This window comes from Panthera leo, chromosome F2 (genome assembly GCF_018350215.1).
Source record: "Panthera leo isolate Ple1 chromosome F2, P.leo_Ple1_pat1.1, whole genome shotgun sequence".
NCBI lineage: Eukaryota > Metazoa > Chordata > Mammalia > Carnivora > Felidae > Panthera > Panthera leo.
Window position 1 is genome coordinate 41,186,359 of NC_056695.1, and position 17,137 is coordinate 41,203,495.

The window sequence follows — 17,137 nt, forward strand, 5'->3', positions numbered from 1 at the left end:
GGGGCCCATTCTGGAGGCACGATAAGGAAGAATGAAATTATTATTCTCCTTGCGAACTCTAGCAAACTCCAGTAAAGGGAAACTGGGGACCAAAAGAACGGCTCAAAGACTATGCCCAGGAATTGACAGATTCTAAACAGAAGCCCCACTGGAAGACAAATAAAGAGATCAGGAAGATAACTTAATCTAAACAGCAAATAGAGGATTAAATACCCACCTCCCCACCAAGAAAAAACAAACGGCCTAAGTAAGTAGCCCCATACTAGGACAGTTTTTTTTGCATTTCAGATCACCCATGATTTAGCTTTTCTAGATGCTTATAGAATGGCATTTGTTAGGGGCGCCTGGGTAGCTCAGTCGGTTAAGCAGCCGACTTCGGCTCAGGTCATGATCTCACGGGCCGTGAGTTCAAGCCCCGCGTCGGGCTCTGTGCTGACAGCTCAGAGCCTGGAGCCTGTTTCAGATTCTGTATCTCCCTCTCTCTGATCCTCCCCCGTTCATGCTCTGTCTCTCTCTGTCTCAAAAATAAATAAACGTTAAAAAAAATTTTTTTAAATAAAAATAAATTTAAAAAAAAGAATGGCATTTGTTATATCAAGAAAAAAGACATACTTTTGATACGAAAGGAATATAAAATACATTTGTTAAGAAACCTAAGGCACAGTGGTGTCTAGTAACAATTTACTTTCCTGTCATCTTCTGAACTTGCTCACCTAAATGAAAGAAGGGCAAGCACAAATGCTGGCCTCTTCCTGACTCACACTAAAATTAGAGGAAGAAAGAGCTTTATAGGTAGACAGTGACATTAGAATGTCTTTGCTCCATTTTAAAATAGCTTCTGGATGCAAGAGGAATCAGACAAGAAATGTTATCCTGCAGCACTAGAACCAAATAGGCCGATATTCTGCATCACTGGTTTATGTAGATCAAAACTCTCAATGAAAGTGAAAACAAACAGTAGTAACAAGATGAAAACTGACTTCTGCAATTACCTTTGAGTTGGGTCTAAAGATGATAGAAGTATTCTCATCATATTCCAGGCTGCCAAAAGAGTAGGAATAAATATATAGGCTCAAACACTGAACATCATTATTCATGAAGAAGTCTTTCTCAATTTATATGTTTTAATAAAACCAAATACTAGATTATTGTTTTAATAAACCACTAAGTTTAGTTTTAATTTACTTCCCCCAAAATGTTATCAAGTATAAAACAAACTCCCCAGAGATTCTGATTTAATTGGTTTGGGGTAAGTGTAGGTATCAGTATTTTTTAAAAAGCACCCCCAGTAATTCTAATATACAGCTAAGTAGAGAACCATTGCATTACAGCCTTCCTAAAATGTATAATGGGACCAAACAGAGAAAAATACCTATTTTTAAAAGTAGGTACTGACATAAGAAAAACATTCCATAATATTAAAACTTAACTACTTCAGATTATCTAGGTTTCCTTCATTTAAAAAAAAAGCCAAATTATCAATATAAATTAATATTGAGTGAAAGATCAATAAAATGACAACTGAAATCTAAAAAACTTAATTCATGACAGGGATAGAAGTTTTTCCATTTTTAACCTGCCTTTAAGTTTTTTTTATTTTATAAATGAGTTCTAGGGAGCACCTAGGTGGTTCAGCAGGTTAAACATCTGACTCTTGGTTTCAGCTCAGGTCATGATCTCACAGTTTGTGAATTTGAGCCTCATATCAGGCTCTGCACTGACAGTGGGGAACTTGCTTGGGATTCTCTCTCTCTACCTCTCTCTTTGACCTGCTCCAGCTTGCTCTCTCTCTCTCAAAATAAATAAGTAAAAATTTATAAATGAGTTCTTACTAAGCCCATTTAATGGTCAATTATTTTGCAGACATCAAAACAACTAGTTTTAGTAATACCTGGCAAGTATTAAATAATCCAAAATAGAGGTTTCTATTAACAAAATTCTCATTTTACAAAATATGCCCATGGAATTTTAAATTATGAAATAGTCTGATGTAAAAGATACAAATTATTAGTTACCAAAGTGTTTATACAGTTCTTTTAAAGAAATCAAAAAGCAATTTTTTCCAAGTTAGAAGATTATTATTAAATCATTTGATGTGTGTATAAGAAATGTATACACCAATAAAAAGCAAACAAGATGGCTAATGTTTCACACATTTAAATTTTTACTCTGTAAAGAAACTCAACATCTTTCTAGGAGCTTGACATTTCTTTAATAATGCTAATTGGTAAAATAAACCCCGAGTTCTTGGGTCCAGCAACAGATACATCCTTTTCTTCTATCTAAAGAATAAAAAGGTTTTGCCTATTAACTCCTAAATTTCTGGTGCAATTACCTTGTAGGTACATACCTTCCCAACCTATCGAAAACTGGGGCACTTGGTTTGCTTACATTGTTAAAGAATAAGTCTAATTGAAATGTGTGCGGAGAGGTCTCCCTGTGAATGAAACAAAGTTGAAACATCAGCCTTTGCAATAATCAGTTCCTAAATTAAAACAAAAGACAAAGTAAGTACAAATTTAAAAGCAATCCTAGAATTGTATCTTAAGATTTAAATAATAAAAATACACAGTTAATTGTAATTATTTTCTGTAATTTTTAAAATTCATATTCAATTTTTAAGTAGACACCTATGCGTTTTGAGTATTACTGAAAATGAAATTTTAATCAACAAGTATCTTTAGCTTGCTACTTGGGCCATTCTAATACACATAAATATTTTAAAGTCTTAATGTATTATAAAGACAAATGCTAATTAATTGTAACACCTACTTTTATAATTCATTATAGCATGATTCCCTTCCATTAGCAGAAAGAATCAGGAGTTAACTAACTTTGAGTTACATAATTACAATTTGATTTCAACTTAACCTACATTAATACAAGATTATAATAATAATTTTGGCATTAGAGCCCTAAATTGTGACTTAAAGCCTAAATTCAAATTTGTATAGTAGCAATTTAGATAAACATTTTGATTTTTTTGTAGACTTACATAGTTAAGAGTAAAGCCTATTTAATTTGTGTTAGAATGAAATCTTACTTGCTACATATTTTACCCTTGGCTGAAATTCCTCAGACTCAACTAAAAACCTTGATTCTAAACATCACATATTTTGTTATTTACAAAAAATTCAAATGGTAAAAGGAGTAATGCCCAAAGTATATCAAATAGGTTCCCTTATGCACTGATAGAAGTACAAACACGCGCAATTGTTCTGAAAGGCAACATGGCAATAAAATTCAGGAGAATGAGAAAATGTTCATACCATCTGATGCAGAAATACCTTTTTTCTAGGTGTTTCTATGGAAACACTGATACACAAAAAAAGACTTTTTTTTCAAGAGAATGTTCATCATACTCTTATTTATAATTTGAAAAGTAAAAAACACCTAATGGTCCCCACATAAGGAACTAGCCAAACAAATTACAGTACAGTAGTACCCCCTTATCCACAGGGGATACATTTCAAGACCCCCAATGGTTGCCTGAAACCATGGATAGTACCAAACCCTAAATATACTGTTCTTTCCATATATATTTGTACATATATATATGTGTGTGTGTATACACATATATACATACGTATATTAAAGTTTAACTTCTAATTAAGCACAGTAAGAGATTAATAATAATAATACAATAGGACAATTATAACAATATACTGTAATAAAAGTTATGGGAATGTAGTCTCTCTCAAAATATCTTATTGTATTGTACTCCCTCTTATTGTGATGTGAGATGATAAAATGTCTATGTGATGAGATGAAGTGAGGTGAATGACATGGGCATCACGACTTAGCATTAGGCTACTACTGACCTTCTGACGATCTGTCAGAAGGAGGATCATCTGCTTCTGGACTGCGGTTGACCGCAGGTAACTGAAACCCGGAAAGTGAAACCATGGATAAGGGGGGGACTACTGTACAGTCATTCATTAGATTATGCAACCATTAGAAATTATATTTTCAAATAGTATTTAATGATGTGAAAGTACTCCTGACGTAATGTTAAGTAAAAAAGAAATATACAAAACAGTATACAGCTGGGTTAGAGTAGCAAACATTTACCTAACCCAAATTCAACCGTATATGCGCAACATCTCTAGTCTCTCTTTCCTTTATTTCTTCAAACTAGACCCTAGGATACTAGGAATCCTTAGATTCCTTCAGTATCTAAGGAAAGGAAAAAGGTAACTCAAATGTAAATTCTTTACTTTTGAAGCCCCAAAAACTCAAGCACTGGTCAGTGAAAAGCAACTTAAAGAATCAATGGTGATTTGACTGCACTAGACTTCCATCTTAAAAGTTGACTCTAAAACCTAACCTCACATAAGATACCACACTTATAAAAAATAACAACAAAATATACAAACACCACATATAACAACAAAATATACAAATATACACATATACATTAAACAACACAATGCATCAAATGTAAGGATTTTCTTAGGAGGGAGGGATTACAGGGATTTTAATTTTACCTATACATTCCTGAATTTTATAATGAGAAAAAACTTCTTGTTAACTATTTTAATTTGTTGGCTAGATGTATAAAGATGTTTATAATGAGAAAAAACAATGCTGTAAAGTATGCTGCACAAATATCACTGGATCTCTAACATTACTTTCTGACATCTTACACTTATTTGCATTACTGCATTAATACTTTAATTTACTGTTCTATAACATATTAATGATGTATAAAGTTGTTTCTGATAATTTCATATTTGGAATTATTAAAACATGAACTGCCATTTACCCCCAGCTAAGAAATACAAGAGAGAAAAAAGGGAAAATTTAACAATACTCCTACCCATTGCAGCTAATGGAAGAGATCCATTTTGCCTGTTGTGCTAGCCAGCCTCCAGGACAGCCCCAGAGACCCCTCATTCCTGGTATTCACACCTTTGTAGTTTCTTCCCACACCATACCAGCAGAACATGTAATGAACAGAATATGGTAAAAATGATGGTACATCACTTCTGATACTGGGTTAGAAGTATGCGCTCTCACTCACTCTGGAGGAATCCATGTTGTGACATGAGCAGCACCATAGAGAAGATCTCCTGGCAAAGAACTGAAGTCTCCTGACAACAGCCATGTGAGTGAGTTTCTAAGCAAATTCTCCAGTCCCAGTCAAATCACTGCAGCCCTGGACTGTATCTTGACTATAATCTCATGAGGGAACTTGAACCAAATAAGCCACTTCTGGATTCCTGACCCTCAGAAAAAGTGTGAAATAATAAATGTTTACTGTTTTAGGCTGCTAAATTTGCTGTAATTTGTTATGTAGCAAGAGATAACTGATAGACCTTCTTTGACCAAAAGCAGTACAATTAGAGAAGACTGCTAGATTACACTGTCATCACCCCATCTTTTCCATTCTACACACATCTCCCTTTATAGGAAAAAACAAGAAGAAAATGATTGGAAAACATGTTTTTATTTCCTTAAACGCGGATAAAAAAGATATATGAAGTCAGTGATGATTTCTCATTATAAACATTAAATATTTTTATTGTTTCATTTTGTATTTGTTGTATTTTTGAATGATCTGAAAACCTATAAAGATTTTATATCTATTTCTACAAATAACCAACTACTTTTCATAATTATGAAGAAATGAGCCCTTCACTTTGAATCTGTACCATAACACTAAGTAGCTGGTTTAACTCTTTCAAGTAACAGAAATTAAGCTATTAGAACATGCACATAATAAAATGTGGTACTGAGACTATAAGCTAAAAACTCATATAAATATATTTACTGTATATGTTCATGCTTCCAAAACCAAAATTTGGCTTATACTTCCAATTCATGTAATTAAAATAAGAAGAAGAAAATGATTATTCATGGTACAACAGAGATCAAATTCCTCTGTTTTAGGTCAGCTGTTAAAGTTATCAACAACTCCACATCAGAGACCATGTCTTACATTTTGCTTATTTCCCACAGAGCCTAAGAAAGAGAAAGCATCAAATAAGTACTTGCTACTTAAAACTAAAGGCTAATGTGAAGCTACAAATTTATAAAAAGACACATGTATCAGGCTAAGAAGATCACCATTAAGTCATGAAAACTGATATAAAATAATATAAAAGATACATTTCTAAATATTCAGACTAATTCTTACTTATTTTCAAGGAAAAAGCCAGGTTAAAAATACTTCAATTACTAGACTGTACCACCCTAGAATATTTTAGAAAATATAAACCTATTTCACCGATTAAAAAAAAAATGAAGAAAAATTTTTTTCTGGTACTTAGATCAAATAATCGCTTTTCAAATTTATAATAATATGTGGATTATATAGAAAACCTATATCCAACATAACATAACTGAGTAAAGTTTTAGGTTGCTGTTTGTTTTACTTACAAAACATTACCTCAAATTTTTGCATTTAAGAATATGTCTAGGACAATCTTTTGTCACAAACACTTTTAAAAAGAAAGCTCACTTACCCGTATGCTCTATTATCTGGCAGGCTGCTATGGGCTCTTACTCCTGGGGGTATGACTCGGACTTCATTGATATAAACCACACATGGAAAACGTACTACATCTATATGAGAACTTTGCTTTAAAAAAAAAGAAGGAGGACAGGGACATACTGTAAGCAAAACCAAACACTTTCTCTATTCAAAATTTATTCATCTTCAATTTAATTTCTTTCAAAATGTCACAAATAATCTTAAACTCCATATCATTAAACAGCGTCTGGTGCCAGATGCTTTTCACAATCCTGAATTTCTGGGTTTTTAGAAAGGCAGTATGATACAAATATTACATGTTACTTAACACTCTCTGCTTCTGCTTTTGATTATCTTGTCATCAAAACATTAATATTTCTGCAGCTACATGTATAAACATTCATACTAAAAAAGATTGTAACTACCATGTCAGTTCAGATTAGACTGCAAGACCAAATGAATTCAGGGTGGACTTTTCTGCCATTTTTGAATTTCTGAATTATAAATAAGAGACTGAGACTACAGATCTATACTTAAATCAGTTTAATTTACTAAACTTCCATACAACTAATAACAAGAGATCAAGGAGAGTCATTTAGGTATTTAATAGTTGAAGTGAAGCCCTCCCTGAAATAATCTGAATCCACAAACTGTTTATCAAAATAAAAGACATGGATAGCATGAATTATATTTAGTATACACTTACTTCTATGTATTATTTGACACAGTATCAAAGATAGCTCTCGTGATCAGTAATTTAAAATGAATGTTTCACATTGTTTTTGAACTATTTTACACCAACTTTTCCTAGAAGTTCAGCCAACCTGATTACTTCGTGATCAAAATTCATGAGAAAAATGGTTCATGTTATTTGTATCTAGAAAGAATGACTCTTGAGTCTCTCTTGGAAGCTGCAAAGAATATCATGCATATCAACAGACCAAAAGATTATTCAAGTTAGTCTTTCCTAAAATGTGACAGGATGACTTCCCAATTTTGCATTTTTTAATTTAACTTTTTAGTTTAGAGAGAGAGAGCATGTGAGTGGGAGAGAGGGGCAGAAAGGGAGAGAGAAAGAATCTTAAGCAGTGTAGGGCTTGATCCCACAACCCTGGGATCATGACCTGAGCCAAAATCAAGAGTCACTCAATTGACTGAGTCCCCCAATTTTGCATTTAAAAAAAATTTTTTTTAATGTTTTTATTTATTTTTGAGACAGAGAGAGACAGAGCATGAGCAGGGAAGGGGCAGAGAGAGAGGGAGACACAGAATCTGAAGCAGGCTCCAGGCTCTGAGCTGTCAGCACAGAGCCCGACACGGGGCTCGAACTCACAAACTGTGAGATCATGACTGGAGCTGAAGTTGGACACTTAAGCCAGTGTGAACACCTGATCATAACTTTTTAAAAAATTATTGAGTTATTTTACATTCTTTTCAAGTTTATTTATTTTGAGAGAGAGTGAGTGTGAGCATGAATGGGAGAGGGGCAGAGAGAGAAAAAGAGGGAGAGAGAGAATCCTAAGCAGGCTCCATGCTAATAGCATAGAGCCTGACATGGGGCTTGATCTCACGAACTGTAAGATCATGACCTGGGCCAAAATCAAGAGTTGGATGGTTATTAACCAACTGAGCCACCCAGGTACCCCATGATCACTAACTTCTGATCAATGGGATGGAAATGGAAATGATGCAGGCAACTCCAGATCATGTCCTTAAAGGGAAGGTTCAGACTTTAGAAACTCCTTCTACTTCTTATTCCAAAATTCTGCTGCCTTTCTAGAACACAGATGTTATCGGTGAGCTACCTTGGTTGGACAAGGCAGGCAATACCCTAAGGATGGCAAAGGAAAAGGACAGAAGGAATATGGGCCCTTGACACTGTGGAACTGTCATATGAGCCCTAGAATACTTAACAACCAGATTGAGAGAAAATCCTATTTTATCAAATCCACTGTTATTTTAACTTTTGTGACAGCAGCTGAACTTGTATACTTATTATTACAAATATACTATAGGTATTCTACATATACTACATAGTTTTACACAAAAGAAATTAGCATTTTGCCTCAAACTTTGGTGCTATGTTTCCTTCCTGTAAGAACTTCTCTACTTACAAAGTATACTATATTGAAGATCCTTTGCTTACATATTATAAATTCTCATTAATATGTACAAAGGAAACTTAGAACAAAAGTTATTAATTGCATCCTCCTCTACCTTGCCCTCTACTGATTAATAGTATCAGTTTTTAGGGTGTAATCACTGTGGACCTAAAAAAAATGAACTTAAAGTTTTATGAACAGACTTTCAAAATCCATTTTGTCTGTAAGTAGAAGAGTTTCTGTATTAGTTGCTATCCTTTTATTCAATATTTATTTCTAAACATTTATTAAATATCTATTATGTTCCAAGGAATGGCAGGTCCCAAGGATACCAAGACAAAAACATAATCTCAACCATTAAGGAAGAGACCATCTATTGTGGTAGACAGATATATTGTTATGATACAGACTCACAAAGGAGTCTGTGCAAAGTCAAAGAGGTACTTACCTAACCCAGACTGTGAGCAAAAATTCGTGGAGGGGAAAAGAGGAGTGTCAGGAAAGATTTCCCCAAAGAAACAGCACTTGAGCTAAGTAATCATAAATCTTCCATGATTTTTTTTAAATTTTTTTTAATGTTAATTTATTTTTGACAGAGAGAGAAACAGAGCATGAGCAGGGGAGGGGCAGAGAGAGAGGAGACACAGAATCTAAAGCAGGGTCCAGGCTCTGAGCTATCAGCACAGAGCCTGACATGGGGCTCGAACTCACAGACAGTGAGACCATGACCTGAGCTGAAGTTGGATGCTCAACTGACTGAGCCACCCAGGCTCCCCGAGCTAAGTAAGTCTTTAAGGAAAACAAGAATCAGTGGAAAAGGAGGAGAAGGAATAACTTTCCAAGCAAAGGGAGAAGCATGCACATAAGGAAGGCAAACAAAAACCTGGAAGGTTCAAGAAATTGCAAGCATAGTTCACCATGGCTAGAGGGCAAAATGGAGGAGAAAAGTAGGGCAGAGTAGCTAAACACAATCAATAAAATTACAAGAAATAAAACTTTCATCCATTGCCATAAGTCAACTCCAAATATAAATCTCCATTTATGACCTCTCTCCCAAGCCCCGGACCACTATAACCAACTGCCAACTGGACATCTCCACTTGAATGTCCCTCTGGCACCACAAACTCAAGTCCAAAACTGAACTCTCCTATATCAGTGTTTGCAACACCATCCACACAATGACCAAGACAGAAACCATTATTATCCTTTGCTTCTTTCTCATTCTCTCACCTAAATCATTCATCTAAATATCAAGTCCCAGTGATTAAACCTCTAAAAAGCTCTCAAATCTGGTATTTCTCTCCATTACTGCTTCACTTCTCTAGTTCTAGACACTATTCACTCTAATCTGGATTACAGCAATAGGATCCTAACTGGTTTGGGGTTTCTTTCTTGCCCCCCTCCACCCATTCTCCTATTGCAATGTAGTCCTTCTAGAAGATAAATGTATCACTCCCCTGCTCCCCAGGCCAAATTTCTGGTCTTATAAACAAGTATAACCTCTTCTGATCAGTTCAAATTTATAGCCCCAACATACCATGCTCTTTCTCACCCTTCACGCCCTCACTCATGCTATATTATCTCTGCTCCCACACTCCTCTGTCCCAACTCCTTTTAGAGTCCACTTTTTTAAGAGGTTTTTTTTTTTTTTAAGTTTATTTATTTTGAGAGAGAGAGAGAGAGAAAGAGGAGGGGCAGAGAGAGATGGAGAGAAAGAATCCCAAGCAGGCTCTGTACTATGAGATCATGACCTGAGCCGAAAGTAAGAGCCAGACGCTTAATCCAGTGAGCCACTCAGGCACCCCTCTTTTTATTATTATTATTATCATTATTATTATTATTGTTATTGGGGGGGTGGGGGTGGAGAGAGCAAGAGCACAAGAAGGGTAGGGGCAGGGGCGCCTGGGTGGCTCAGTTGGTTGAGCGTCCAACTTCAGCTCAGGTCACAATCTCACAGTCTGAATTCGAGCCCCATGTCGGGCTCTGTGCCCGACAGCTCAGGGCCTGGAGCCTGTTTTGGATTCTGTGTCTCCCTCTCTCTCTACTCCTCCCCTGCTCATGCTCCGTCTCTCTCTCTCAAAAATAAATAAACATTAAAAAAAAAAAAAAAAGAAGAAGAAGGGGAGGGGCAGAGAAAGAGAATCCAAAGGAGGCTCTGAGTTGTCTGAGCTTGATCATGAGATCATGACCTGAGCCGAAATCAAAAACCATATGCTTAACTGAGCCACCCAGACACCCCTAGAGTTAACTTTCTCTTGGAACCTGTGCCAGAGCAAGTCTAGATAGATGCCTCTCCTTGTGAATCAAAAGCCTCTTATCAAACTAAATTGTAATTGCTTTTTTTATTTCTCCCATTACAGTTGTATCTCAAGAAGACAAGAACCAAGTCTCAGTTTATACTTTGTTATAATCAAAGTGCTTAGCATATTCATTTAATGAATGGAAGACTTTTAATAAGTGCTGAATAAAAGTTGACTGAATTGTGTTTTCAGAGAGTTGCAAATATTACAATGAAGTAGGCGCTTAAGATATCTAGAGGAGTACTTAAACCTAGGAAGACAAGGGGAATCATGGAAGATTTATGATTACAGAGATAGCAGGAATGTGAAGAATAAATTGGTCAAATTTCAGGACTCTGAACCACATTTACCTTCAGAAGGAGTCACTGTGTGTTTACAAGTCACAGTATAGCTGTCTCCCCCTCCTTATTCTTTTATCCTGCAACTATTTTCCCCTCTCTGTTTACCCTCTCCTTAAGGGTAAGCTAAAGCTATCTCATCTATTCCTACCACTTCCATTATCACTTCTGTTCAGATGAGTTCTAAATTAGTTTCTTAAAGAAACTCTAAAATGAAGCAGTACTTTCTAGCATCAATCATTATTGTAAGACTATATTTTAACCTAGCAATTCTACTCTAGAAAGTAATATTCATGGGGCGCCTGGGTGGCTCAGTCGGTTAAGCGGCCGACTTCGGCTCAGGTCACGATCTCGCGGTCCGTGAGTTCGAGCCCCGCGTCGGGCTCTGGGCTGATGGCTCAGAGCCTGGAGCCTGCTTCCGATTCTGTGTCTCCCTCTCTCTCTGCCCCTCCCCCGTTCATGCTCTGTCTCTCTCTGTCTCAAAAATAAATAAAACGTTAAAAAAAAATTTTAAAAAGAAAAAGAAATATTCATAAAATAACTTTAATATTTTTAATTTAAATAATTAAAGAATATCACATCATTGTAAAAAGTTAGAAACCTAAACGTAGGGGCACCTGGGTGGCTCAGTTGGTTACGCGTCTGACTTTGGCTCAGGTCATGATCTCATGGTTCATGGGTTTGATCTCCGTGTTGGGATCTGCACTAAAGGTGCACAGCCTGCTTGGGATTCTCTCTCTCAGCCCCTCCCCTGTGCACGTGTCCTCTCTCTCTCTCTCTCAAAATAAACCAATAAACTTAAAAAAAAAAAGAAACCTAAATGTATGAGAATATAATATAAATAGCGTTATCACTTAAAGAAATATTATGCAGCCAGTAAAAATGGAATTATATAGAATACCTAGGCAAAGAAACATGATGGCTAGAGGACACGGACAAGAAAAAGCCATACTTTTTACTGTATACCCTTTTGTATCTATTGAATTTCTACCTCACACATATGTTACCTAGTCAAAATAAAAAGATACTGTTTTAAAATAAAGTATATTTCTAAAATGTTATACAAGTACAGGGCACCTGGGTGGCTCAGTCTGTTAAGCATCTGACTTCAGCTCTGGTCATGATCCCCTGGGGTTTGTGAGTTCAAGCCCCACATTGGCCCCACGTCTGACAGCACAGAGCCCACTTTAGATCTGCTGTCTCCCTCTCTCTGCCCTTCCCTTGTTCATGTTCTCTCAAAAATAAACAAACATTAAAAATAAAAAAAAAAAATAATAATAGGGGCACGTGGGTGGTTCAGTCGGTGGGTTCTCAGTTTGTGGGTTCACACCCTGTGTCAGGCTCTGTGCTGTCAGTGTAGAGCCCGTTTTGGATCTGCTGTCTCTCTCTCTCTCCCTCAAAAATAAATGTTAAAAAATAATAATAATAATTGCGGCACCCGGGAGGCTCAATACATTAAGTGTCTGACTCTTGATTTCGGCTCATGTCATGATCTCACAATTCAAGGGTTTGAGCCCCGCATCTGACAGCAATGGTGCCTGCTTGAGATTTTTTCCCTCTCTTTCTCCCCACCCCCACCTTTTCCCTCCGCCCCTCCCCCATTTGTGCTCTCTCAATCTCTCTCAAAATGAGTAAACTTTTTAAAAAATTGACTAAGTTTTTTTAATTTTTTTTTTTTAACGTTTATTTATTTTTGAGACAGAGAGAGACAAAGCATGAACGGGGGAGGGTCAGAGAGAGGGAGACACAGAATATGAAGCAGGCTCCAGGCTCTGAGCTGTCAGCACAGAGCCCGACGCGGGGCTCGAACTCATGGACCGCAAGATCATGACCTGAGCCGAAGTCGGCTGCTTAACCGACTGAGCCACCCAGGCGCCCCAGTTTTTTTAATTTTTAATAAAGTGGCATACAAACCACAAACACAATTTGTAATTCATTTAACACGACTCAAACCCCTTTCAGTATTCCCCTTGGGAAATGTGACTAAATATTTTCTTCACCAGATAACAAACTTCTTTGAAGGCAAGGGCAATAGGTTTTGGGAGTTTTTATTTTTTTGTTTTCTTATTTGTATTGCCCCTCCTGGAGCTATACCTCACCTTCAGAAGTATTTTTCATAAATGAAATCGTTAAAACAAATTCCCAAATTCCTACTTGAGCAAATCTCTCTGGTGTACCACTAAACACACCAAAAACTAAAATTATCTTGTTCCCATCAAACCCAATTTCAGACTTTTCTATTATCAGTGGCCCTCCCAATTCTCTAGTCTCTAAAACTATAACTCTAGAACTTTTAACTACTCTTTCTCTCTCACACAATCAGTTGCCATGCTATCAACTCTATATCCAAAATTTATCTTGTACCTATCCCCTCCTACTTAGCCCTACTGAGACACAGTATGGCATGGCTTTAGAGCCACATTACTGTGCCTTCATCCTGCTATGACACTTTAGGAAAATGACCTAACCTCTCACACTCACTCTCCTTATCTATAAAATAGGGATAAGGATCTTCCAAAATTATTAAAAGAATTAGAGATAGTATATTTAAATTACAAAAGCACCGCATCTTGCACAAAATGAGCATTCAATAACTGTGGACAATGATTACTGGCCATCTGCTAAACCCAAGCTTTCATGACGTCTCACTTTTTCTTCCTTATTTGCCATCTCTAATTTTTCTGAATCATTTTAGGGATTGCTGATCAATTAATTGACTTAATGAATTTTACTAGTCATTTAATTTGCCTGCTCAAAAACTACCTATTTCCTATAAAACAAAGTCCATACTCCTTTGCTGAGCATTCAAGGAACTCCATGATCTGGCTTCGAACTGCCCTGCAGCTGCCACTTAATACGAATATTTTTGGCATACTCCACAGAGGACTGACTACTCCAGGAGAATGCCCTGCTTTCTTATCTACAATTGTGGAACATTTCCTCTTCCACCAAAGACCAAGTTCACATGCTAACTGCCTTGATGAAGTCTTCCCGGATATTCTCAAAAGAAGAGTGATCTCTCCCTCCTCTGAAATCACGTAGCCTTATTGGTAGCACCAAACGGAGCTAAATATATACTCATCGGGGACCTAATACGTCAGAGCATTTTGGAATAAAGATGATAAACCCTAGGGTGCCTGGCTGGCTCAGCCAGTGGAACATGCAACTCTTGATCTCAAGGTCATGAGTTCGAGCCCCACACTGGGCACAGAGCTTACTTTTAAAAAGAGAGAGAGAGACAGAGAGACAGAGAGAAAAGAGAGAGAGATGATAAACACCAAGGGATTCCCACTGTTTCTTTACACACTCATTGCCTTCTAACTTGAATCATACTTTTGTGGACCTAACCTCCAATAGTCAGTTATAAGCTCCTTGAGAACAAACAGCTCAATATTGCATATTCCCCCCAAACCCTTAGTCTTCCTTCAAGACTCTGTTCCAATGTGATCTCTACTAAGCCTCCCTCAATCATTGCCAGAATTGGTCCTGACCTCTCCTGGTCCTCAATGTTTGTCTAAGAATGAACGAAGAAACACTAGATATTTATTAATTTTTTAATGTATGTTTATTTTTGAGAGAGCGAGCGAGAGAAACACAGTGGGGGAGGAGCAGAGAGAGAGGGAGACACAGAATCCCAAGCAGGCTCCAGGCTCCGAGCTGTCAGTACAGAGCCCGCCCCGGGGGCTTGAGCCAACAAAGCTCCAGATCGTGACCTGAGCCGAAGCTGGGACACTTAACAGACTGAGCCACCCAGGTACCCCAAGAAATACTAGGTTTTTAAATATACAAGTGAATTAACGCCGATTTACCTAAACTCATCACCAACTCATCACAGACTTCTTTCTTTCACTTTTAACAGTTCTTTATTACTGTACACATGACAGGTTCGTTCTGATCCAACTACTAACTCCATCATGAGTTTTCTAAAGCTTAGCTGGAAGTACAGTCACAGAAGTACGGGCAGTCGTTGGGACAAGCAGAGCTTACTGACCCACAAGAAACGAGACCACAAACTCACTCATTGTTAGTAAGACATGCTCAAGTTTCCAAAAGTTTTTATTTTTACCCACCTATAAACCACTCGTCGAAATAATTAGAAGGCCACCAAGTTGTCAATTTTTTTATTTTGCCAAACAAAGCATTAAGATACAACCACTACCCACTATCATCACTAGCTCCGAAGAAAGAACCGTTCACTAAACTAAGTTTACACTGGAAGAGAAATGGGAGCTCTGGGGCCGTTTTCATTCTCTCTGTGGACCTGGTTAATGTTCATTTGGGCCAGCTTTCGGGAACCGTTAGTCAACTAGCTCCTTTCCACTTAAATATCGCAGAGCCACTCCGACGTTCAGGGGCACTCCGGTCGTCCACACCACCCCCACCCTCGCCCCTCCAAACGACACGACACTTATGCTGCACAGACAGATGAGCTACAACCCTCTCAAGTCTCTCTTCTTCGCAAGTATTCTCCACGCAAAGGGCGTTCCGTGTAAGAACTTCGCGTCCTAATGTGTGAAATCCTTCCAAGAGGTAAGGATTAAAGTCTCAGGGCAAACCGGAGAACGCCGCAATCCTGAACCGAACGAGTGTCACATCTGGACAGCAGAACTCCTGTCAGGACGGAAACCTAGGAGGAGGGATTCAGGAACCACGAAACCTGCGTGACCCTACCCAGTCACCTGCGCTGTCAAACTCAAGCTGTCCAAGACCCCTCCCAAACACCACCTCAGGTAAACTTGAAAACCGTGATCCTTCTCAAGGTCCGAAGCTGACAGGAACAACAGCACAACAACAAAAGAACAAGGCAAGCGGGGCAGCCAGCTCGACCAAAGGCCTGGGGAACTAAGGGAAAGCCGGGGGCAATGGGGGGGGTCTACCGCCGCCCTCCCTCAGACGCGGTGCCTACACCCAAGCTGGGGGGAGGGGGCTATGTCTGTGAGGCGTTAAAGCGGCAAACGGCGGGAGGAAAAGTCGAGGCCCGCCTAATGACTTTTTGTAAGGGTCCACGAGTCGGCAAGCAGGATCGGAATCAAGTCGGGAAGCCTTACCTCGGCGCTCGGGTGCTTAAAAGTATCTAAAAATAGCAGCTCCATCGCCGAGTCTACCGCCATGTTTGCCGCGGGCGGGGGATAGGGAGAGGACTTCCGGGGCAGAGCTCCAACCTCGGCGACCGCGGCTCCGGAGAGGGAGAGACCGCAGCACTTCCGGTGACCAGAGCGCTGGCGCCGCGAGCATTGGCCTATCCCGAAGAGTGGTGCTGCCGGAAGTCTCCGACCCCGCCTTCTCCAGCGCGGCGGAGGGCGCCGCAGGAGCACCGAGGAGGGCGGAGGGAGAAAAGGAGGGGACTACGGCATCGCTAGTGGTCCAAACCCTGTCCTTCCACCGCGTTGCAGAGCCACGACTGCCTTCGGATGGCAAGGTGCCGAGCGGGATTCGAGGAGGTTGGAGGAGGGGTAAGGAGCATCGCCCGGTGGACTCCCGGCCCAGTGAAACCTCTTCCCCAAGCAAGCAGCCTTTCCAGGGCTGACAGGAAAAAGGTTCAATAAGCGAGGCTGAAAAGTAAGACTTTTTTTTTTTTTTTTTTAAGAAGCAACTGTAGTCTAAAAACGAAGAGATTTTTTTTTTGTTTTTTTCATCTGCAAATGTGAATAATAATGCCCAACCCAGCCTTAGGGTGAGAACTAATTGAAGCAAAACAAGAAATTATATAACGTGAAATGCCATGAACATAGAAATGTAGAGTGAAAAGTAAGTCTCATGGCCTCGGGGTTGATGAACATTGAAGCAACTGGAACTGTTTTGTAGTCTAAATTGGCACAAGTGCTTGGGAGAGCAATTAGGAATTATTTAGTGAAACTACATGTGTCTGCCCCACTTCGAAGACAATTCTCACGCATGTGCCCAAAGAAATACCTACGCATA

The 17,137-nt window shown here is 38.5% G+C and overlaps 1 protein-coding gene across 4 annotated transcripts in view; it reads right to left on the bottom strand.

The window, feature by feature from the left end:
• The window catches only part of VIRMA (vir like m6A methyltransferase associated), a 58,564-nt gene extending 42,200 nt beyond the window's left edge, over positions 1-16,364 (bottom strand). For 2 of the 4 annotated variants that reach the window (XM_042923268.1, XM_042923265.1), the window contains exons 1-4: positions 16,264-16,364; positions 6,468-6,583; positions 2,336-2,437; positions 993-1,041 (exon numbers count right to left, since the gene is read on the bottom strand). In XM_042923268.1, coding sequence (XP_042779202.1) covers positions 993-1,041; positions 2,336-2,437; positions 6,468-6,583; positions 16,264-16,326 — 330 coding nt within the window. In that variant the 5' untranslated portion in view covers positions 16,327-16,364. Of the gene's footprint in view, positions 1-992; positions 1,042-2,335; positions 2,438-4,819; positions 4,923-6,467; positions 6,584-16,263 lie in introns of those variants that run through there. The other 2 variants (XM_042923266.1, XM_042923267.1) reach the window with 2 other exon arrangements.
• Positions 16,365-17,137: the final 773 nt, after the last annotated feature.